The 24,879-nt window shown below is 43.6% G+C and overlaps 1 protein-coding gene across 1 annotated transcript in view; it reads right to left on the reverse strand.

Annotated features, from left to right (window-relative positions):
• The window catches only part of HFM1 (helicase for meiosis 1), a 2,166,952-nt gene that overhangs the window by 1,112,780 nt on the left and 1,029,293 nt on the right, over positions 1 to 24,879 (reverse strand). Inside the window, exon 15 of the mRNA XM_069233212.1 lies at positions 8,964 to 9,055. Coding sequence (XP_069089313.1) covers positions 8,964 to 9,055 — 92 coding nt within the window. The remainder of the gene's footprint in view (positions 1 to 8,963; positions 9,056 to 24,879) is intronic.

Raw genomic sequence — 24,879 nt, forward strand, 5'->3', positions numbered from 1 at the left:
CATGGTCCCTCACTCAGTTGAGATACTTTTGACCCGCTCCCGAACGCAACACATGACCGGAGCAAGACTCACAAGGTATGAAACGATAATTCTGGGCTCACCGAATGTGCAGCTGAAAAGGTGCACTACGTTGAATCCAGCAACCTTGCTTCCTAGAGAAATTGCCGAAATTGAGAACGCTGAAGACGTCGAGCATGACTGCCTTCAGGTGACTGAATTTTGCACAAAACCTCGACCGGACATTAAAGATACTAAGCTTGATGAAAATGACCAAATTCTTTTTGTTGATGGTTCATGTCTAAGAGATGGGATGGGAATTTTGAAAGCAGGATATGCTGTATGCACTGTAACAGGGGTCTTGGAAGCGGGATGGCTTCAAGGAGTCTATTCTGCACAAGTAGCAGAACTTGTAGCCCTCACAAGAGCATGTCAACTGTCTGCATTGATGAAAGTCACCATTTACACTGATAGTCAGTACGGGTTTGGGATTGTGCATGACTTTGGACAACTATGGTCACAGAGAGGTTTCCTGACTTCTTCAGGATCCCCAGTGAAAAACGGGGAGAGAATAAGGGAATTGTTACACGCCATTCAAGTGCCAGCCGAAGTTTCATTGGTAAAGTGTAGTGCTCATACGAAAGGACAGGACTATGTTTCTCTGGGAAATGCATATGCGGATCAAGTCGCAAGATTTTGTGCCTTGAACTGTATATTACTCAGAGATGAATGGAATTCAATAAGTGAACCAGAACTCGAACCAGCTGAAGCATTTGCCTTGAAGGTCGTAGATACAATAGAGGAACTAAAAGCACTACAGAATAATGTCAGGGAGGATGAAAGAGATTCCTGGATTAAATCACAATGTATAAAGAGACCAGACGAGTTATGGGTTTCACATGAGGGAAAATTTGTTTTGCCAAACAGTCTCTTATCACAGCTTGCGCGGTTCTATCATGGGCAAGCTCACCTAGGGAGAGATGCCATGATAAGATTGTTCAAAACTGATTGGTTTAACCCCAGATTTCGTCAAGCTGCAGAAGCAGTTTGCCATCGATGTGTCACTTGCCAGCAGATGAACCCAGGAAAGGGAACAGTTGTGAACGTGAGCCACATTGGTAGGGCAAGCGGGCCTTTTAGTCGTATGCAGATGGACTTCATTGAGATGCCCGTGCATGGAGGTCTAAAGTATGTGTTGGTGATTGTGTGCATTTTTAGTCACTGGATTGAGGCGTACCCCACACGTAGAAATGACAGCCTTACAGTTGCAAAGCTACTGTTGAGAGAGATGATACCACGTTTCGGATTCCCGATCTCTTTAGAATCAGATAGGGGAAGTCACTTCAATAACGAGGTGATAAAGTTACTTTGCGAAGCGCTGAACATTGAGCAAAAACTGCATTGTAGCTATCGCCCTGAAGCATCAGGACTGGTGGAGCAGATGAATGGTACACTGAAATCAAGAATGGCGAAAATATGTGCATCGACAAATTTGAAATGGCCTGACGCATTGCCCTTAGTGCTAATGTCAATGAGAAACACCCCTGATAGAAAAACTGGATTGTCTCCGCACGAAATTCTCATGGGCAGGGCTATGAGACTTCCTGCAGTTCCCGCAAATGCGCTTTTGAATATTACAGATGATATGGTGTTAGACTACTGCAAAGGTCTGGCTGACGTGGTTCGCTCTTTCTCTCACCAGGTGGAAGCAACCACCTTGCCACCGATCCAAGGTCCAGGACACGCACTGAAAGCAGGTGACTGGGTCGTGGTAAAGAAGCACGTGAGAAAGTCGTGTCTGGAACCCCGTTGGAAAAGCCCTTTCCAAGTGATCCTGACGACAACTACCGCTGTGAAGTGTGCGGGGGTTCCCAACTGGATTCACGCCAGTCACACAAAGAAGGTGTTGTGTTCCACAGATGAGGAAGTTGAAGCGCTGAAACTGCCAGTGCCTGATAAAACAGTGCTGAGTGCTGAGACAGAACAAAACCAAACTGAAAACGGACAGTCAGAAGCAGGAGAGAGAGAGATATTATTGGAGAACGAAGAGTCCGACTCACTTGGGGAAGACCAAGGAGAAAGTTCAGACAGCGACGAAGAAGCTACAGGTGACAAAGAACCTGAAGCAGCTGAAGGTAGCAAAAAGCCTGAAGCAGCTGAAGGTGACAAAGAACCTGAAGCAGCTGAAAGTGATACAGAGCCTGACGAAAGTAACGGTGACGAAGGGCTCGAAAAAGGTGAAAAAGCAGGAGAGCCTGATCAGAGGAGGGCTTTCCCAGAAGCAGACGATACAGAAAAAGAAAAGGAGAACGTGATTGATTCCCCAGAAAGAGGGGACAAGGCAGAACAGAACGAAACAGTTCAAACTTCTACAGAAAAGGTTGCAGGTCCGTCAAATGGACATGGTGCAAAGAGGAGATTAAGTATATCACCAGTAAAACAAAGGACTGGAGAAGGTCTGAACGACGGAGAAAGGCCAAAAGTGAAAGAGAAAAGAAAGGAAGTGTCTGTCGTGGTACCAACCTCGAGTGAGGAAAAAGACTTGACAAAAGAGGAAAGTACCAGCGAGGCAAAATCGAAAAGAGAAGCAAAATTGAAAAGGAAAAGGATACCGAACAGAAGGTATTCCGGTCCAGAATGGGCATATGCAGTCAATGACGATTGGACTGACGAGTTTGTATCTCTAAGCATCGAGAACGAAGAAGAGGAAGAGATACCAATAGAAAAGAAAAGTTTTATGGACAGCGTTGATTGAAAGGGTGATAAATGATATTGCTTGCTACAATCTAACGTGAAATAGACAACCAGCTGAGACATTGCTAAACCGGATGAGACATTTGCTAAACCGATAAAGACTGAGTTATTGCCGAATTGAGACAAATGCTGCTAACCGATAAGTGACTGGCCTCTTGAAGAAGACGGTGTGAACATTGCGCTCGCTCAGCTTTGTAACTGAATTGCTAAATAAGTTTCATTTATAAGTGCTTCTAGCTCTCTGATTCTATACAGATCATGACGCAAAACAATAGAAAGAAATATTGTAAATATATGTGTATAGGCTTGGTAATTACATGTGTAGTAATAGTAATGGCAATTGTGCTTGGAATACGTGGTAAAACTGAGAATGAGAGAATTGAGGCTTCTACTTTTGCTCCTGTTACTGTCACTGAACTAACCGCATTGAAAAGGCTAGCACTGGATGAGAGACTCTTGCATGATAGGAAAGAGCTTTCGTATAATGTTTTCTATCGCTTACTAACAGAATATGTTGAGACAATGGATGCGAAAGATTGTTATGTGTGTACCCAGATACCGACATCAGTGAAGGAAGGGGTGACATATCACCACATGCCTCTTACATACGGGATTACATGTAGTATAGTAATGTCTAGATTTTATGGTCAAACTAACATACAGTATTTTTACTCAAATTATGATGTTACCTTTGCTTATGTTCCTATAATAGCGCAGCTAAGCCAGACTGCAAAAGATTGGGATGCAAAAATTATGAGGGAATTTTTCGAGCCAATGCAACCTTTTGAAACGGCTCACGCTCATAGGGAAAATCTTACCTGCTCGCTCTCTGCAGTAGAAATAAGCTTTTTAGATCGCACAGATGATAGAAGGGCTCAAATAAAGGCGAAATTAGAAAAGGAGTTACATAAGAGGACTTCAGTAGATAATTATGATTTTGCTGCAATAAAGACACAAGGGAAAATTGCTTTAGATGCTTGGCATGTAGGGAAGTTTTGTATATATCGAGGTGAATCTTATTATGACAACATTTTTGTAGGGGCGAGTGAGTGTAAACACACGTTTATCTTTAAGGCCAAATGGACATTCATGATGGACGGACTTGACCCTGTCATTCCAGGTGTATATTACATTTGTGGGTATAATGCCTATTATCGTCTTCCAAAGGGATGGTGGGGAAGATGTTATTTGGGTATAGTGTTCCCAAAGGTTTATCAACTGGATGACCTATCGATGATTCAAAAGACATCTGGATCCCATCGTATCCAGAAAAGAGAGACCGCAGCTGCTGTGGTAGGTGATATATTTGGAGCCATGATTCCTTCATTGGGAGTTGTGCTGAATTCCATCAAAATAAGAAAGTTGTCTACTATAGTGGATAACATGTTGACAAAGTTTTCAGGTGCTATAATCCTGATAGATGCTGAACTTGCAGCGGAAAGAGCTATGACTCTTCAAAATAGGCTTGCTTTAGACATTCTTTTAGCAAAGGATGGTGGTGTTTGCAAAATGCTTGGTGCACGACACTGTTGTACCTATATACCTGACAATAGTGTGAAAATTAAAACTATGCTTGCTAATCTAACAAAAGAAAGTGCAGATTTGAAGGAACTGAAAGAACCAGGAGTGTGGGAGAAGGTTGGAAAAGGACTTGCTTCAGTGGGACATTGGATTGGGGGAATTTGGAATGGAATATTGCTAAAAATAATAGAGGGAATTTTAATAGTGATAATTTGTGTATTTGGAATTTGGGGAATAAAAAGGGGAATAATATTGATTATGGAAAGAATAAAAAGAAGAAAGGAGGAGAAAATTATGAAAAGAATGGCAGAAGAATACAAAGCGCAAACTAGGGGAACTAAAAGGAAAAGAGAACTGACAGAATTTTAATGGAATAAAATTTGTGGGCTTAATTTGTGTGATGACAAGTAGTCATCAGAGGAGGGATTGATGAAGCAGAAAATGAAGGTTTTGATTTATTAACGCATAAACGTAGTGTGAAATAATCATGTGTGACATTAACCGAACTAATAAAGATTGTACGGGGACAAAATGTGCCCTTAGAGTAGTTTGCCAACATTTATAAGCGCGCTTTATATAACGTGGTGTATTAGAATTGCACTAATCCGACATAATCATAAACGTGTGCTACGATTTGCTTGTTTGAAATGCTTTAGCTTAGCATTACTTTAGCGGAGGCTTTGGCCTAGTGGCCTGGTCTCACGGTTTAGATGCTCGTATTTTTCCAATGTGCTATTAAACGTGTATTTCTGCTTGAAGCTGTACTTTTCCACAGAAACTGTTCACATGCTTATCTTAAAGTTTCGTGCCAGCCTGGCATATTTTCTCTTTACTTCAAGGTCGACTTGCAGGTGCGGACAATGGAGGCTGTGAAAGTGAGCTAATTGGTAGACAATGTTGCAACTTGCGTACCCATCTCCAAGGATAATGTATGCTTAAGTAAAAGCTTGAGAACTGTTGTTTTTGATTGGACAATTTGAAGCTAACCTATGAACCCTCCAATGGAGACCCTACTGGATTCGAACTGTTGTCTATAAAAACCAGGTGCACGAGAAGAAGGTAGCCATTGCGCTATTAACGGCCATTACCCGGACACTACGCCATTTTGTAGACTTCGTAGCTATTATGGCCCACTTTGCTGCGACGCCATTTTGAGAGACTTTGATGCTTTCTCTAATCGAGAGAAAGAGACTTTAAATGATTCTGGCCCTAGAGACTTTAACTTTGATTTGTCCCTTTGCATGAAGTAGTAGTTTCACTTTGCCGCCGTGAGGCAATTGCCCTGTCCACCCCTGCCCCTTTGCCCCGTCCTATGCCGATCGAAACGGTAACCATGCTGATCGAGAAACGGTACCTGTGAGACGAAGACTTCCTTGTATGCTGATCGTAATTGGTAAATATGAAAGGAAATTGTAAAATTGCATTGTGTTCCTTTTAGGTAACCAACTGCTGATTTTGATAAGAGCCCTAGCTAGGAGTTTTCTAAATTTATGTTGCTAAATTGTTTTGGCATGAAGTCCCACATGCCGATGCTAATTTGAGGTTAGATGAGGATTCCATATGTTGCACGATGCAATTTGAGATCTTGTTATGCTGACTAAATGTATGCAATTAGTTCATTACAGATTATCGTATTAGTGCTTTGCATTGCCATTATCGAATGCCTTGTGATTCAAATGCTACATAGATTACACTTGTTTCGCCGTTATGGACAGCTATTAATGTTCATTTATGTTTATCATTTGGTGTTGAGACACATATATATTGTGCTAGCTTTGTTAATATAGGGAAATAAATTCACTAACTTTGCAATAAACTGGTGTGGTTATTCCTGACTGAAAGGTCAGGGTTCGCCGAAATGTATTCTGGATTAATTGTTAAGTGTTATGTTGATCAAGGTATTGCTTATGTTCGTTATTGATTATTGATTTCAGGAAATTGATCGATTAAGAGTACAGAGAGTTCCCACTTAGTCAAAAGATTCATCGGCCTAAAGAGCGTCCGAACACAGGTAAATTATTACTACGGACCGCTCTATCAGGACTGAACATGGCATGCAGATGTGAGCGCATCCTGGGTTGATTTTCTACGTGAGCAGGCTTTCACGGGTTGGAGCACATGTGGGGAGCTTAGGTCCGTGAAGCGTGACCAGGGTGTGCATCGCGTCTCTGTAGGAGATCATAAGACTCCCAATTACCGTGTAACCTGGGGATCGTAGAAGGATTCTGGGCATTGGGTCAGAAGGTCATTAGATGAAAGCAGTGTATCTGCAATAGCGATTTAGTATTCTTGCAAAATATGGCAGACATCTGGGAGACAAGACGTACAAAGGGAGCGGAAGCTCTCTGTTAAAAAATACACCCTTTAGGCTCGGTCACTTTAGCGATTGAAAAAAAATGCTGAACTGTGGGAGAAACTGCAAATTGAAGGAACTGCACAGAGCTGAACAATCTACATCGTGGGAGGCCACTTCGTTCAAGAACTACATAGATACAAACATGGTGCCAAGGGGTCTTCACATTTACACGGTCCCCTCATATGACTCTCCTAATCCCCTCATATTAGAGGAATGGGCACAAAATTCGGCTAATAGTTCAAGAAAGATTATGGAAATGCTTATTAAATATGTCTGTTTGGATCGTGAACAACTTATGAAAGACATTAAGGATATAGAAATGGGATGATAAACAAGACCTGAAAAGGAGATGATTGAAAGATTTCTTACAGGCATGGAGGAACTTCTTGAGAAATATGAAGAGGGTATTAAGACGAGGGAGTTAAGGCTCGTAAGCAGCATAAATTATTTACACAGGTCAGGGGAGAGAAACACCAACACGAGGTCACAAATGTGGAAACAGAGGCAGAGGAGGAATTGGCAAAGAAATAGAAGACGAAGGAAGAACAGAACAAACTTGTATGGGAAGCATTCAGCAGAGCTTGTCAACAGGACAATGATCGAGACTGACAGGGTAAATTGTACCATTATTAGCCTATCAGGCAGAGCACTCACAGAAATTGAAAATCAGTACTAGCCTTTGGTCTCTCACATCCACATAGACCCTCTCGCATCCACTCTCACACCCAGAAAGACACTCTCACAGCCACTCTTACACCCAGAGACACCCTTTCACACCTATTCTCACACCCAGAGAGAAAAGTGCTGTGGCCAACACCCACCACACATGGGCAAAGGCAGTGCACAGCACAGAGTTGGGTAGTTAGTGGGGTTGGCTGCAAGGCCTGGCCGCAGGCCACTCCCTAAGGCCAATCCCCATCTAGCACAGCCTCTGGCTGTGTGTGGCGGTGGTTGGGTTAACGTATAGTAATGAAAATTACTTTATATTAAAAGAACATAGAAATTCAATGAAAAAAACAAAGGTTACAGGGATGTTATGGTTAGGAAATAGAAATAAAAAAACAGAAATTCACTTAAAAAACCAAAGGTTACAGGGATGTTATAGTTAGGTTCAGAATTTGCTCGCACAGAACCAGTGAAATTCAGCAGTTAGAGTTAATTCAAGTAACTATAACTCACAACCTAAGGGAACTACAACTGCTGAATTTCTCTGATTTTGTGCGAGTAAATTTAGAACCTCACTATAACGTCCCTGTGATCACATGGATTAAAAATGATCCAGTTACAGAAATTTGTAAAGCAGCCACATGGAAGTCAGATCACACTTTTACTAAACACTTTGCAGCTCAGAAAAAAAATCTGTAACTTTGGGATATGAGACATGTTTGAGATATGCTTTTTATTCTATTCTGTGTTTATGACTATCAGTGAGGATCCTACGATGCAGAAGGAAAAGTTACTCACTTGTATCCCTAGTGCTGCATTGTAGGTACCCTCAATTAAGTCATAAACAACCCTCTCTCCTCCACAGTTGTCAATAAAATTGCTACATATATCATGCTTTCTACAGGTTGTACGGCCATTAAAAAAGAACTGATGCTTTGAGGCAAGTTTAGTGCATGCTAGGAAGTAACAGTGTATTTTTTCTTACTCTTAGTGAACTCTTGACCTGACAGGCAGCTTTTTTACCTTCATTTTCTGTCTCTGCAGGTTCTCAAAGAAAATGTTTCTATTTATGCACAGGGTTGCCTTCTAGCCAGGTTATGCAATGTGGTCTTTTTATATTGTTTAATACTTTTAAAGTTTCAGTCAAAAAACCCAAGCAGTCATGTCAGACCTTATTGGAGGCAACTCTACAATATGAGAACTAAGGTATCATCTCCTACTGGAAATAATTGTCTCAAGGTTTCAAGATAACATGTTCTGGGATCTCAGAAGATGCATGGGAATGTTCTGTGTTTATGACTATCAGTGAGGGTCCCATGATGCAGATCTGTATTTTCCAATAAATTAAAGATTGAATGTGGGATATAGAACTAACTATGTGTATCCATTATCAAGCCCACTGCAAGCTTTCTGAAGCTTTACATTTTTAATATTTGAAAAACATCAAAGGTTCTGCTATGTGGGTGGAAAAGGTTGTGTGATGTTGTTTTCCTGTAAAGTTACTTCCACTGATCGTATAGTTTTGAGGAATTTATGTCAGTTAGCAAATTTCATTACTCACAACCGTTATTTGTAAGTCATTCTATGTCTCTGCTTTCCTTAAACATACTATTGAATGTGTAGTAAATATTTATTTCAATAAGCCTAAAATAAATTCAAGTTACAGTACCAAATCCGGTAACAGCTCTGTTCCATTTATGCTGCGAAACTGCTTAACTGTATCAAATGCGATGTAGTATAAAGCCATTAGTCTTCCGGTATCTGTTGGAAAAACTTCATAGCTGAGTATTATATAAAAGCAAAATTATATAAAAGCAAATATTGACAAAAAATGTACAGAACATGCAGTTTTATATAATGATACATTTTTGGGCAAAAAACAGAAATAACTAACTTTGGCCCGATTTAGATTTTTGGCAGACGTTTTACTCTGTCACAACGGTGACGGATATCCCATCTGCTGAAATTTAAATCCCATAGGAAATAATGGGGTTTATATTTCGGCAGACGGGATATCTGTAACTGTTGTGATGGAGCAACCCATCCACTGAAATCAAAATCAGGCCCTTAGTCTATATTTGGTCCCTTCTCATAGCCATGGTAAGAAGGAAAGTACGTTTTCAGAACTTCTACCACATCTAAAACATTCTTCAGCAAAGTTAGTATGATCATCTTTTATGACTTTTTTGCATTTAGCTTTAAATATAACCTCATCTATCTTCTCAGATTAGGCAACTACCTTATCTTTTGCAGCCTTTACCTTTGCCACACATTTAAGCATGTGCTCAACCTATTTTGCGACTAAAATATCTTCCTCCAGAGGTGGTTCATCCTTTAACCACAACTCCTCTCTTATCTTGTATATATATGCAAGGTATGTTGAGGTTATCCATACCTCCTCTTACAGATTTTGGATAATGGCCCTGCAGGAAAAAGTAATGTGATTGTGGCAGCATGATTATATTATGAACAATAGTAAATTATGAATGTATTTATTTCAACTGAAGACTGCAGCGTTTTTTAGAGAACAATGAACTAAGATGTAAAATATCAAGCACTGCAGTCTGGGTTCATGTTTTACTTGTTTTCCAGTGTGCATTCGAAGAAACGTATGGCTAGCAAGACTACAGAACTACTGAGTAGTCTGCCTTTAAAAGCATGTGGACTTTGCACTAGTATTACTCCTCAGCTGTGATCAAGGCTTCTGTGAAAGCCGAGACAGATGAAGATAAAGAATGGTGCTGCTGCTTCTTAATGATGAATAAAAGTGCTTGTTATCCAGAAATCCGGCAGCAGCATACTCCTTTGATATATATATATATATATATGTGTGTGTGTGTGTCTGTATATAAATAACATTAATCAGATACTAACACTTGAAAAGGGGTGGTATCTGACCTGATTCATAAAGGGGAAGGAAGGTGTCCCACTGGAACATTTTCTCTTTTGAGACTCATGATGGTTGCCCTGGAGGAGCATGCAGTGGTGCAGCTCTCCCTGGTGTCTTCCTAAACAGGATTATTAGCAGCACCAGTCCTTTTACTGAACACAAGTTGCTTTTGAAACATGCATTGGCAAAACCAATAGATCAGGCATCACTGAGAAAAAGTCCAGCTGTTCTTCCTGCGCTCGCCTCACCATGTGTCCCCTCCTATTTCCAATATAACAACTCTTACAAATCATGGACATAGAACAAATCCTTTTTTTTTTCTTTCTCTTTCCTTCTCCCTTCTTCTTCTTTTTCTCCTCTTTACTTTCCTTTCTCTCTTACTTTTCTTTTCTCCCTCGCTTCCTTCTTTCTTTCTTTCTTCTCTCTCTCCATGCTTCCAATCTCAAATGTCCCAAGAACAAAAATAACAACATACCCTCAACGTTGCTAGTTTAGCTGATTGGATGGCCACTTGGACAGTACTATCAAATTAGAATTGAGATTAAAATTAAACTTAAAAAAAAGCCCTGAACAACTAAACTGTACCATATATCAGCTACCTGACTAACCAATATGAACAAAAAGTTCTTCATCCTTGTTCAATCCCCAAGGATGTCCGCTATTTAGTCGAATTATGTATTCAGATTCCAACTTTCTTAGTTGCCTCTCTCTGTCGCCCCCCTTCAGGGTGCCCAACACTCTATTGATTCCAAAAAATGTCATTTTTTCCACCATCCCTCCATGTACCAAATTACAGTGGCGAGCTACCGGGTACGTCGCATCCTTGTTTACGATTGCTCTCCAATGTTCAAGAATCTGTTTCTTCAGGGGAAAAATTGTGCTCCCCACATATTGTAGCCGGCAAGGGCACACAATAACGTAGATAGCAAAATCTGAGGTGCAACTCAAAAATTTCTTAATGCTCTCTTTTTCCCGGTAGGTAGCACATAATCTTTACGATTTGTACTATGTCTGCATGCTTTGCACTTGGCACATTTATAGAAAGCTTGTGGTTTATCCAAAAAGGTTCCCCTCCTTTTAAGTGCATAACTGTGTACCAGGATATCTCTCAGGGAACTGCTTTTCTTGTAAGTTATCATTGGAAGAGGACTAACTAACTGACCAATCACCTTATCTGTCTTCATCAAATGCCGATATTTAGTCATAATCTTTTTAACTTCCAATGAATACGCATTAAAAGTAGTCACAAATCTCAAGGAATTTGTGTCAGTACCCTTCTTTTTTGGAACTAGCAAGGTGGCTCTCTGAACTTCCTCTATCTTACAGCAAGCATCCTTGATAATTGTATTTGGGTATCCCCTGGATCTAAACCTTTGAATCATTGTTTCTTGTTCCCTTTCAAAACTCTGCAGTGTGCTGCAGTTTCTCTTCGCTCTAAGTCATTCCCCATAGGGTATACTCCATTTCACACTGGGTGGATGGTGACTCTGGGCATGTAGAATACTGTTTCCAGCCATAGTTTTTCTGAACAATCTAGTGTGTAAAGTACCTGCCTCAACCCTGACCTCTACATCCAAAAATTTCATAACCTGTTTATGTATTTTGTGTGTGAAATTTAGATTCAAACTATTTTTAGGTAACCAATCAAGAAAATCAAACAACAAAGGTTCAGGACCATCCCAAATCATGAATATATCATCAATATACCTTGTCCAGAAAATAATATGATGAAACCATTTAGCATTCTCATCCACCATCACAAACTGTGTTTCCCACCACCCCATGAACAGACAGGCATACCTTGGGGCAAAGCAACTCCCCATCGCAGTCCCGGTTGTTTGCCTATACCAGTGATCTTCATACATGAAAAAAATATTTTCCAAACAAAATCTCAACATTTTCAAAAGCAACTCAGAATGTTCTAAAAGTCTGATAGGTTTGTCCCTGAAAAAATGCCTGCAAGCCTGAATTACCTTTTCATGTGGGATACAGGTATATAATATTACAACATCTATAGTTACCATGATGTAATGAGTTTGCCACGGAATATCTTGTATTTTTGTTAAAACATCTGTGGTGTCTCTGCAATATGAGGTCATACTAAATACGTATGGGCATAAGAAATGATCTAAATAAATAGAGGCATTTTCCAAAAGACTCCCTCTCGCTGATACTATAGGTCGTACTAGGGGGTTGTGGATATCCTTATGTATCTTAGGTAACATGTAAAAGGAAGGTGCCAATGGTTTCCTCACCTGTAAAAATTTAAACTCATCATCCGATATCAAACCTCTGTCTAAGCTTTCAGAGTGTAAGTCATGAAACCTAGTTATTGATTCTGGATAAGCCAACACAGTCGATTCCTCATAACAATTCGAATACATCAATTGTCTTCTTGCTTCCTGTTGATGTTTCTGTGAATCCCACAGTACCACATTGCCCCCCTTATCGGCTGGCTTAATTACAAATGAGGTTGCTTTATTGAACAACATTAATGCTGATCGTTGACCTGGAATTAGGTTTTGTGCAAAAACATCATCAGCCTTCTTCCATAATCTGACTAAATCAAAGGTCACAGCTTCACTGGAGAGCAATCGTAAACAAGGATGCAACGTACCCAGTAGCTCACCACTGTAATTTGGTACATGGAGGGATGGTGGAAAAAATGACATTTTTTGGAATTGATAGAGTGTTGGGCACCCCGAGGGGGAGGCGACAGAGAGAGGCAACTAAGAAAGTTAGAATCTGAATATATCATTTGATTAAATAGCTGACATCCTTGGGGATTGAACAAGCATGAAGAACTTTTTGTTCATATTGGTTAGTCAGGAAGCTGATATAGGGTAGAGTTTAGTTGGTCAGGGCTTTTTTTAAGTTTAATTTTAATCTCAATTCTAATTTAATAGTACTGTCCAAGTGGCCATCCAATCAGCTAAACTAGCAATGTTGAGGGTATGTTGTTATTTTTGTTATTGGGACATTTGAGATTAGAAGCATGGATAGAGAGAAGAGAGAAAGAAGGAAGGAAGCAAGGGAGAAAAGAGAAGTAAAAGAGAAAGGAAAGCAAAGAAGAGAGAAAGAAGAAGAAGGGAGAAGGAAAGAGAAGAAAAAAAAAGGATTTCTTCTATGTCCATGATTTGTAAGAGTTGTTATATTGGAAATAGGAGGGGCCACATGGTTTGTGCATTTTTTCCTTTGTGGCCCAATGAAGAAGACCGTGATGGTTGAAACGCGTAGCCCCATTCTTGTTTTTGGGTTATGATGAATCTTTTGACATGATATGGATTTTTGGAAATGATTAAACAATTTTAGTTGCATGGAGTGCCAGCGTTTGAATTACAAATGGTGAAACATATATATATATATATATATATATATATACACACACACATGTGCACAGAAACACTGGCACATGTAGACATCATAAACAGGACATGTAGACCATTACATATGTATGCGCATGCTGATAGGTGTGTGCACGGACATGCAATTTTGCTCATACTTGTACAGGTACTTGCCCACTCCTCCTTATGGGTGACCATTCATGAGCAAAATATGTGCAATGTATAACACAATCATTTATATGTGTACAAACACAGGATCAGATGCTTGTGTACCCTGGGCACTGAGGTTCTCACACCTTCTCTGATGAACACAATGGCACCACATAAGCGCTCACACTACAACTTGTAGACATTCTCAGACATACACTCTCACACTGGCACAACTACAGACGGATAAGTTACTTACCTGTAAATCCTAGTTCTCTTCCAGGGGTATCCTCATCAAAGTCATAAACATTGAATATTCCCGGCCACGTGCGGGGATCCCGGAGCATATACAAAAACACACATGTATAAGTATGAAATATATATGAAAAATATAGCATTTTTTAGTAGACAATTTTCATACCAAATTTATGTATACATGTGTATAACAGCAATGCAGACTATAATGATAAACAGGCTAAAATGCTTTATTTCTGTGGATTTTTTTTTTTTTTTAAACACTCTCCTTTATAATTACAAGAAGAAACTTTCTAAAGCCCCAAAGCCGGGCACAGAAAAAGAAGTACCAGCAACACATGTGAAAAAAGAGAAAAAACTAAATTGAAAACAATATAGCATTATATTCTAAGAGTTGTTCTAAGAACTCATCCATCATTCTTACCGAAGGTGGTGTCGGATTTTCACATCAATCAGATTATATCACTACCAACTTTTTTCCCCAATCCGGATACTCCAGCGGAGAAAGCCTTGCACTCCCTGGATTTGAAAAGAGTGCTAACATTTTACCTGGATACAACCAAATTGATTAGACGATCTCACCATCTGTTTGTAAATTACGGACATATGAGAACAGGCGATGCAGCCTCAAAACGAACCATATCTAGACGGATAGTTTCATGTATTTTTACTGAATATCAATTGGCTAACAAACAGTTATTGGCTAGGCCTAAGGCTCATTCGACAAGAGGAAAAGCGGCTACTGCTGCTCTCCTTAATAATGTTCCAATCTCTGAAATCTGTAAGGCCGCTCAAGGAAATCTGTACATACATTTACTAGGCATTACTGTTTAAATTCAGATGCCAAAGCCGACGCTCAAGTTGGTCAAGCGTCTCTGAGAAATTTGTTTGTATAGTGTATGTCTTTTTCCTGCACTTCTATTAGACAGTCCGCAGAGATAAGGGATGGGCTTGCTAATCTATTCAATGTTTATGACTATTGATGAGGATCCCCTGGAAGAGAAGGATAAGTTACTTACCTGTAAATCCTAGTTCTCTTCCAGGGGTATCCTCATCAAAGCAATAAACAACCCACCCTCCTCCCCGGACGCAAGTCTCCTAGAAGTGCAGTACAGACCATTTATCTAATCTGTTGGATGCTTTGTCACCGTAAAAAAGTACTTACCTAACTGTGAACCAACTGTCACCTCTCCTTCACCCCTGAGGCATGGTGGGATACTGGAGGTGCTCAGGGTCTTAAAGGCACGGTGCCAAGTTTTGTGGTTCTGCTGTATTAACCTGCATGCAGCCTATTGGCTAATAATGCTATATTGTTTTCAATGTCGTTTTTTCTCTTTTTTCACATGTGTTGCTGGTACTTCTTTTTCTGTGCCCGGCTATGGGGCTTTAGAACGTTTTTTCTTGCAATTATAAAGGAGAGTGTTTAAAAATAAAAAAAGAAATAAAGCATTTTAGCCTGTTTATCATTATAGTCTGCATTGCTGTTATACACATGTATACATAAATTTGGTATGAAAATTGTCTACTAAAAAATGCTATATTTTTCATATATATTTCATACTTATACATGTGTGTTTTTGTATATGCTCCGGGATCCCCGCACGGGGCGGGAATATTCAATGTTTATGAATATGGATGAGGATCCCCTGGAAGAGAAACAAGTTTTCACAAGGAGGCATACTAACATTGGCACATGTACACACACATAGACATCTGTGAAGATTCACTCTGGCACCTCCTAGAGATGTAATATATGTGCACATTCATATATGCACCCTACACATACACTCTCATGTCTACACACTTTTGAAAACATGTGGTGTCCTCTTTCACTAGTAAACAGAAAGAATTTTACTTACTTCTGAACTGAAACAGTGTCACATGACAGTGGTTATCATTTTCTGTTGGTGTCATGTGAGAAAATGACGATGTCACACGTCTAGAAACTTCTCAGACTCAAACATGAATATTAATGTGTTTAAGTACACATGAGGCAGACATGGCATCTGGAAAGTGTCCTGTATTGTTTTTCTCTTCGCTCTCTAATGCGTTCCATGCTGTTTCAGATGGCACAGAAAATGCAAAAATATCAAGTTATTTAACTTAGGGAAGCCTTACCTGGTAGGGACTCTACCTAGCCACAGAATACTTACCTTAGAATTATTTTCAGGAATCAATCTTGATCCAGAAATTCTTGAACAGTACCTCTTTGTGCTGTTCGGTGGGGTTGGTTGGCTCTGCGTCTGCACTGTTTGCATCGGAAGTGAAGTACGCGGTACCTACGTAGGCACTACCCCAGTGAGCTAAAATCAACTATTTTTCTGACTTCCCATGTCAGACGCATGGAGCCACAAACAATGTTGATTTAGTGACGTGCAGTACTAAGAACCTCTGAAGGGTAACCCTACACAGAAATCAGTTCGTAGAACGGGGAGGATGGGAGGGCCAGTAAAGAATCTTAGGGTAGATAGAGGCTCTACCAGATAAGGCATAACCGAATGTAAGTAATTTGTTCTTCCAACAGAAATATCTAGCCACAGATTCCTTATCTTAGAAACAATACCCAAGCAGTACCTCTATAGTGGGAATGTGAGCAGGTCAGACCAAAAAGTCCAGGGGTACCAGATGGGCAAAATACCTTTCATAATGGACCTGACTGTCCTTACCGTAATGTTTGGTGAGCATGTGCAGTAATGCCTATGTTGTTGCCTGAAAGATGTGCAGGACAGGGACTCTGCAAGCTAACACAGTGGTTGCAGACTTGGCTCTGGTGGAATGAGTGCACAAGCCCTCAGGGGTTTGCTTTTTGGCCAATGTGTTTTAGATTCTTATGCAGAGCATTGTCCCTCATGAGATGGTTAATTTCTGCACAGCCTTTCCTTTCTTTGCCCGACATACCCAATGAACAGTGGACAGTCTGCCCACAAATTTTTGGTACAATGAAGGTAGAACAGCAAATCTCTGTTTGGGTCCAGGTGGTGGAGTCTCTCCTCTTCTTTAGAAGGGTTAAGTGAAACAAAGAATGTAGGCAAGATGATATTCTGGCCTATGTGAAAAAGTGTCACAACCTTCAGAAGGAAGCAGGCACAGGTCCTCAGAACCAGTTTGTCTGGATAGAACATTGTGTAAGGAGGGTAAACAGAAAATGCCTGCAGTTTGCTGACCCTCCTGACTTATGTTATGTCCACCATAAAAGCCATTTTGATGGTGAGTAGGTGAATTGGACAGTTGTGCAATGCTTGAAGGGTGCGAACATGAGAAATGCTAAGACCAAATGGAGAACCCACTGAGGCGTGGTGAATGGTCTTGGTTGAAGTTCATTAAGAAATTGGGTCACAACAGGTGATTTAAACAAAGAAGGTTGGCCCATCAACTGCAAAAAAGCAGAGATGACCTATAAATAACAGTGGCCAGAGCACAGTCCTGCTGGGCCAGAAAAATAACAAAAAATAAAATGTGAGAGAGGGGTACAGAAAGAGGGTAAATTTTTCTCGAATGTATACCGTTTCACAAATCTGACCCAATGGAGGGTGTATACTGTCTTGGTGGGGGAAGCCAGCTGCCAGAATAACATTATTAACTTTGGGTAGAAGGTCAAAAACTTTCAGCTGCCACTGCTCAATCTCTATGTCTAAAGGCCGTTTGGGATGGTAATCCCCAAACTTACTGTATTCAGAACAGCTCCAATGAAAGGGAGTGTGTGTGAGAAGTAGTCAGGTGTGACTTCGGCATGTTTATAGTGCACCCCAGCGAATGCAGGAGGTGCGCCATAGTCTGGAGGTGGGAAACTGCCAGGGGTGAGCACACCTTCACCAGCCAATCGACAAGGTAGGGAAAGACTGAAACCCTTGACCTCTGCAGATGTGCTGATGTGCTACAACCACCACCATCACCTTGGTGAACACTGGAAAGGTCAAAGGGAAGCACAGCGAAATAAAAGTTTTCTTGGCCCACTGTGAACTGCAGGCAAAGTCTGTGGGCAGACAAGACAGGGATGTGGAAATACGCTTCCTGCAAGTCCAGTGCTACCACCCAGTCTCCCGGGTCTAGGGCAGATAGGACGTGAGTGAAGGTGAGCTTCTTGAGCTATTCATTCTTCAAGAAATTGAGACGGTGTAGGTCTCCAATAGGTCAGAGACCTCCATCTTTTTTGGGTACCAGAAAGTGGCTGGAATAGCAACCACAACCTACTTCTGATGCCGTCACCCACTTGGACAGGGTTGGTAGCCTCTTTCATAGCCACAGAAGCGGCCAAAGGAAGACCAGGATTGGCACGGGTCCATTGAGATGCCCAAAGGCCTGGCCATAGCTCTGCTGTCTTTAAAGAGCTCCAACACTGAGAATGCCTTTTCGCCAAGAAAGTGAGAGCCATCAAAGGGCATGTCTATGAGGGAAGTTTGGACATCTACTGAAAAGCCAGTTGTTTTCAACCAGAGGTGGTGCCTAAGGGCCACTGGTGATGCAATCGCTCTGCCTAGAGAGTCAGTTGTGTCCAGCCCCCATATAATGGTTAACTTTGCTGCATGTCGCCTGTCAGAAAGTGCTTGGGTGAAGATAGCTTTGTCCTCAACTGAGACCATGGGCAGCACTTGTGCAACAGAGTCCCATACAGTGTGAGTTTACTGGCCCAATAGGCAAACAGTGTTCAATGACAGCGGTGAGTAGCTTGTGGAAGAGAACATCCTCTTGCCAAAGATGTCCAACCTTTGGTACTCCCTATCTGATGGAATGGTAGGGAATGTGCCGGGTTTGATTCTGGAGGTGGAGCTCTCAAGTGTAAGGTGCTGGGTGAGCATACTGGGGTCCCCAGGAGGGGGGGCGATAGAAGCAGGCAATGGGCCTATGCACAAGGTTTGGATCAGACACAAAGGAGGGCAACAGTTAGGGCTTTGTTGAATGGGAGGACAGGTTCAGAAGGGCTAACTTCCGGCTGAAGCACCTCTGTCAAAACATTCGTCTTGACTGCCACCGAGCACAACTGAAGATTGAGGACCTGCTCGGTAATAAAGTCAGGAATGTCAAGGGAGTTGTGGTAATTGTGGGATTTCAGCTGTGCTGGGAGCAAAGGCACCAGAGCCAGATCATTAGAAGGTCACAGCCTCACTTCAGATCCAACACCAGCTCCATGGTACCTTACTGGCACCAAAGGCGATCACGCTGTAAGGAATACAGTAGAGGCCTGAACCTGTGGGGCCTGAAGGCGATTCATAGGGGTCAGGCTGGCCAAATATGAGATGCATGGCATCATAGAACTCCTGGAATTGGGCAAGGATTGTTCTAGCTCCCAGAAACTCCAGAGGCTCAAGAGGACCCAAGCCCAGGCTCCACGGAGGAGCCAGGTCTTGAGAGGTGTTGTCGCTCTTGCACCTCATCCAATGACCTGGATCGGCGCTGAGAAGACAAAGAACATTTTGATTTCTAAGAATTCTTGCACTTGTTAGACTTACCTGACAATTTAGACTGAAATGACAATCGTTGGGAGCGGCTCCACAAGCGGTCTGCAACATTCCATGCAACTTGGATTGAGAGCGTCACAGTGTCATCAGACTTCTGGCAGTGATGAGTGTCAGGGAGCATTTCATCAGAGCCTTTAGATTCATGGTGCAGCAGTCATCACAGACCTTGGAGTCATGACATGGTCACACTCCAAGCATCACAAACAAGCCACAGTGTTTAACTTTTTGTTTTTTTGAGTAATATCCCTCACTAACCAGGAGAAAGCATTAAAAAAAACAGCTTAACAAACATTGAAAAAAGCTCAGCCAAAAGTGACTGGGGGGAACTTTTCTGGATCTGCAATGACTGGCATAAATAGAAAAGACTGATGTCAGCACACTGGGGTGAAGCCAATATAGACACTGCATGTCACTTCCGGTGCGGTAGACATAATGCAAAATTGCATCACCTACTGGTGTGCAGGGGTACTGCCCAAGAATTTCAAGATCAGGTCTGATGCTTGTGAATAATTTAAAGGTAAGGAACCTGTGGCTAGAAGACCCTATCAGATAAAATTCTACTTAAAGGTACTTGGGGGGTCATTACAACATTGGCGGTAAAAGCCGCTTACCCCCGTGCAGAAGACAGCCAACACACCGCTGCGGCCGCGGTACACCGCCACTGCCATTATGACCCACAGCTCGGAATCCGCAAAAACCAGACACCCACACAAGTCCGCCACACCAAAGGTCAGTGATAAACTGGCGATAACAAAACCTCCACCGGTCACGCCAACAGGAATACGTCCACACCATCACGACCCACGAATCCACACAGTGGTCTTTCAACCGCGGTATTCCATTGGCGTGCCACACCGCCGCGCTCAAAATACACACACATTTACAAAGCACTACCACATTGGACAATTCCAAATACACACACCTGATACACATACACACATCACTCCCACACATCCAATACAATAAAAAACACACACCCACATCACCCACAAAACCTTACAACCACAATTGCGACTGAAGGCCAGAGAGAGACACCACTAGAAAGAACAATAGCATCCACAGGCACTCAACACCATCACTCACACTACATCCAAGCACCTCACACAACACACCACTAAATATCACCCCACACATCACAACACAGACCACCCCACACATCACCCACACCCCCCGATGGCACTGCAAAGACACCCCAGGTTCTCTGAGGAGGAGCTCAGGGTCATGATGGAGGAAATCATCCAGGTAGAGCCACAGCCATTAGGATCACAGGTGCAGCACACCAGCATAGCTAGGAAAATGGAGCTATGGCGAAGAATAGTGGACAGGGTCAACGCAGTGGGACAGCACCCAAGAACTAGGGATGACATCAGGAAGAGGTGGAATGACCTACGGGGGAAGGTGCGTTCTGTGGTCTCAAGACACCAGATTGCGGTTCAAAGGACTGGCGGTGGACCCCCACCTCCTCCCCCAGAACTCACAACATGGGAGGAGCAGGTCTTGGCTATACTGCATCCTGAGGGCCTTGCAGGAGTAGCTGGAGGAATGGACTCTGGTAAGTCAAATCTTTCACTATTTCATTCCCCACCCACCTGCATGCTATCACATACCCCCACCCTCGCCCTCACCCCCATCACTCCAACTCCTCATTTATGTCCCAATATCACAAACCACACAGCCCAAACCCACGCCCTGCATGTAACACCAAAGCATGGACACCCATCACCAAAGCATGTCCACTGCACATACCCATACACCCCACTAAACCATTATCACACAAGGTCCCACACAAGAATGCAAGCACTGGGGTACAGGGTCACCCACCCATTGCACAATATGGCACACACATATGCAATAATCATGCTTTTACACCCCTGCAGGACCCCTACCCAACGTCACCGGACAGGAGGGTCCAGACATGTCCACTCCACCCACAGAAGAGGCCCACAGTGATGACAGCAGCTTTGTCCAACTAGATCTAGATGACCAGCCCGGCCCATCTGGGACCTCGGGACAGTCGGTTCCCCTCACACTGGCACAGGCCACCACAGAGCTTCCCCCCTCTGGAAACACCAGCACAGCACCCACCCAGCGAGCCCATACCTCTGTCCCCAGGACACGTCAAGCAGCAGTGTGTCCACCACTACAGGGAACCCAGGCTAACCCACCACCCCAACAACACCAGGGACCTGGGGGCAGTGGTAGTGGGCACACAGTTCCCAGGGAAACAGAGGAACTGGGAGGGCTGCTGTGCAACAGGGCGAGGACAGGCCCAGGGAACCCACTCTCCACGAGGCCCTCTCCAACATCATGGGAGCATACCACCATTCCCAGGAGACAATGGCAACGGTACTGGCCAAGATTCAGGAGACCCAGCGGCTGTAGGAGGAACAGTATTTGGGGTTCAGGGAGGAACTCAAATCCATCAATTCCGCCCTGGTCACCATTGTAGGGGTGCTGAAGGAACTCTTCAACACCAGGAGGGACACTGTGGCACAACAAGGGGCCCCTGACACTAGCCTGGACGATGAACTGCCCACCACTTCCGCCGGCGCTAGTGGACAGGAGGCACTGCCACAGGACCACCACACCAGCACCCCACACCCTGCAGATGGAGAACCACCCCGCAAACGGTCCCTGAGATCCAGGACAAAGACAGAGAACAATGCCAAGACCCCTGCCAAGAAATGAGACCACCCTGGTTGTCATCCTTTTGTCCCACTCTGTCACCCTGTCCATCCTTAAACTGCCCCGGCTCCAATTCCTATGCCCCTTTGGACAATGCACCTGTGAGACTAATAGACTGAACTCTGCCATGGACATTCCTCCACCATCACCCCTGACCATTTTACAACCCCCTCCACTATTTTGCACTTAAATAAACACCCTTAAATCACAAAACTATCTGGAGTCAGTGTGTGCTTTCGAAAATGTGTATTTGCAATAACTGAGTAGAAATGAAAAATCCATTGTATTGTTAATATACCTATGTCACACAGCTCTAGCCCATGAGGAAACAAAGCAGATGTCACACAGTGGGACCCACATCTGTGAAATCGAAAGGGAAAGTGACAACTCAGGCTCTGTACACTGGGCGAAAATGACAGACAGATGAGAGGTAGAAGAATTAAACAGATGTAGCAGGCAGTGTTGTCTTCTTACCTGTGTCTCACTGGAAGTATTGTTGGATCACCGTGTTCCTGTTGTCTATGTCCTCTTCTTCTGCTTCCTCGTCTTCACTGTCCACAGGCTCCACAGCTGCCACAACACTTCCATCTGGACCATCCTCCTGCAGAAAAGGCACCTGTTGTCGCAAAGCCAAGTTGTGAAGCATACAGCAGGCCACGACGATCTGGCACACCTTCTTTGGTGAGCAGAATAGGTAACCACCTGTCATATGGAGGCACCTGAACCTGGCCTTCAGGAGGCCGAAGGTCCTCTCTATAATCTTCCTAGTTCGCCCTTGTGCCTCATTGTAGCGTTCCTCTGCCCTTGTCCTGGGATTTCTCACTGGGGTCCGTAGCCATGACAGTTTGGGGTAACCAGAGTCACCTGCAAATATCGAGGGACAACTGTTAGACACACACTAACTCTTAGGGACATCCCCAGACCCAGACACCTAGTCACACTGTATTGGGTCCATGTCCTCACCTAATAGCCACACATGGTGCCTCTGGAGTTGCCCCATCACATAAGGGATGCTGCTATTCCACAGAATGTAAGCGTCATGCACTGAGCCAGGAAATTTGGCATTCACATGGGAGATGTACTGGTCGGCCAAACACACCATCTGCACATTCATAGAATGGTAACTCTTCCTGATTCTGTACACCTGTTCACACCTGCGTGGGGGGACCAAGGCCACATGTGTCCCACCAATGGCACCTATGATGTTGGGGATATGTCCCAGGGCATAGAAGTCACCTTTCACTGTAGGCAAATCCTCCGCCTGAGGGAAAACGATGTAGCTCCGCATGTGTTTCAGCAGGGCAGACAACACTCTGGACAACACGTTGGAAAACATAGGCTGGGACATCCCTAATAGTATGGCCACTGTTGTTTGAAAAGACCCACTTGCTAGGAAATGGAGTACTGACAGCACCTGCACTAGAAGGGGGATTCCTGTGGGATGGCGGATAGCTGACATCAGGTCTGGCTCCAACTGGGCACACAATTCCTGGATTGTGGCACGATCAAGTCTGTAGGTGATGATCACATGTCGATCCTCCATTGTCGACAGGTCCACCAGCAGTCTGTACACTGGAGGATGCCGCCATCTCCTCACCTGCCCCAGCGGACGTGCTCTATGGAGGAGAACAGCGAGCAGAGAGTCAACCAACACTGAGGTACGTAAACACAACTTTATAGGAAAATGTTTTAAAATTGGCCAATGGCTGTATTAGTGTATAAGCAGGGACTAGATATGTGTGACGCATTTAAAATTAATGCCATGTGGCCCCCTGAAATAGCGGCTGCCTGACCTGTAAGGTGGGACAAGGGGATATGAGGTAATTGCGCTGGCGTTGTACGCCGTCGCGTTAGGCAGTCGAAGACTGCGGCGCAAACCTGCATTGGTTAACATTGGACCCTATGGTTCCCAGGAGCCAATGACGATGTACGCCGGTGGTGATGGTACGCCGCTCTGCGGACGTGACCGCCATTTTCTGTCTGTTCAATCACTTGATACCTGATCTTCGACAGGAGAGGACCTACACTGCAAGTGCTGCTGTGACCTCAGTCTGGAAGAGACACTGGCTCGTGTGTCTGGGGAAAGGGCCCCTACCTTCAGCACAGAGGAGTTGGAGAAACTAGTGGATGAGGTCCTCCCCCAGTACACGCTACTCTATGGTCCTCCAGACAAACAGGTGAATAAACTGTGAGCATGCTGTATGGGCAATGGCTGTTTGGAGTGGTGTGGATGAAAGATGAGGGGGGTGAGAATGAGGCGTGCTTGAAACGACGGTGCATGTGCGACATGGCAAGGGTAGGGATGCGGGCCAATGACTGTGAGGGTGCGGACACTTATAGCTCCTTCTTTTCCCCAGTGCTATTTCTGTAGGTCAGCGCCCACCAGAAGAAGGATATTTGGCGTGCCATCGCCAAGGAAGTCCGGACCCTGGGGGTCTACCACAGACGGAGCACCCACTGCCGGAAAAGATGGGGGCACATTCGCCGCTGGAGCAAGAAGACGGCGGAGGCCCAGCTGGGGATGGTCTCCCAAAGTGGGAGAGGTGCCCGTCGCACCATGACCCCCCTGATGTTCCAGATCCTGGCGGTGGTGTACCCGGAGTTGGATGGGTGCTTGAGGGCATCACAGTAGCCACAAGGGGGTGAGTACACTCTCATTCAGCTGAGTCAGTGTGCAGTGGAGGGGTTTGGGTGGGGGAGGTGGGCTGTGGGTTCCCCTAGGCCAGGGCGAGTTTACTAGGCAGGGTCCCTTCTTAAGGCAGGTCCTGTGGCACCCCAACCCACCTGTGTACAGAGCCAACTACACCT

This window comes from Pleurodeles waltl, chromosome 4_2 (genome assembly GCF_031143425.1).
Source record: "Pleurodeles waltl isolate 20211129_DDA chromosome 4_2, aPleWal1.hap1.20221129, whole genome shotgun sequence".
Taxonomy (NCBI): domain Eukaryota; kingdom Metazoa; phylum Chordata; class Amphibia; order Caudata; family Salamandridae; genus Pleurodeles; species Pleurodeles waltl.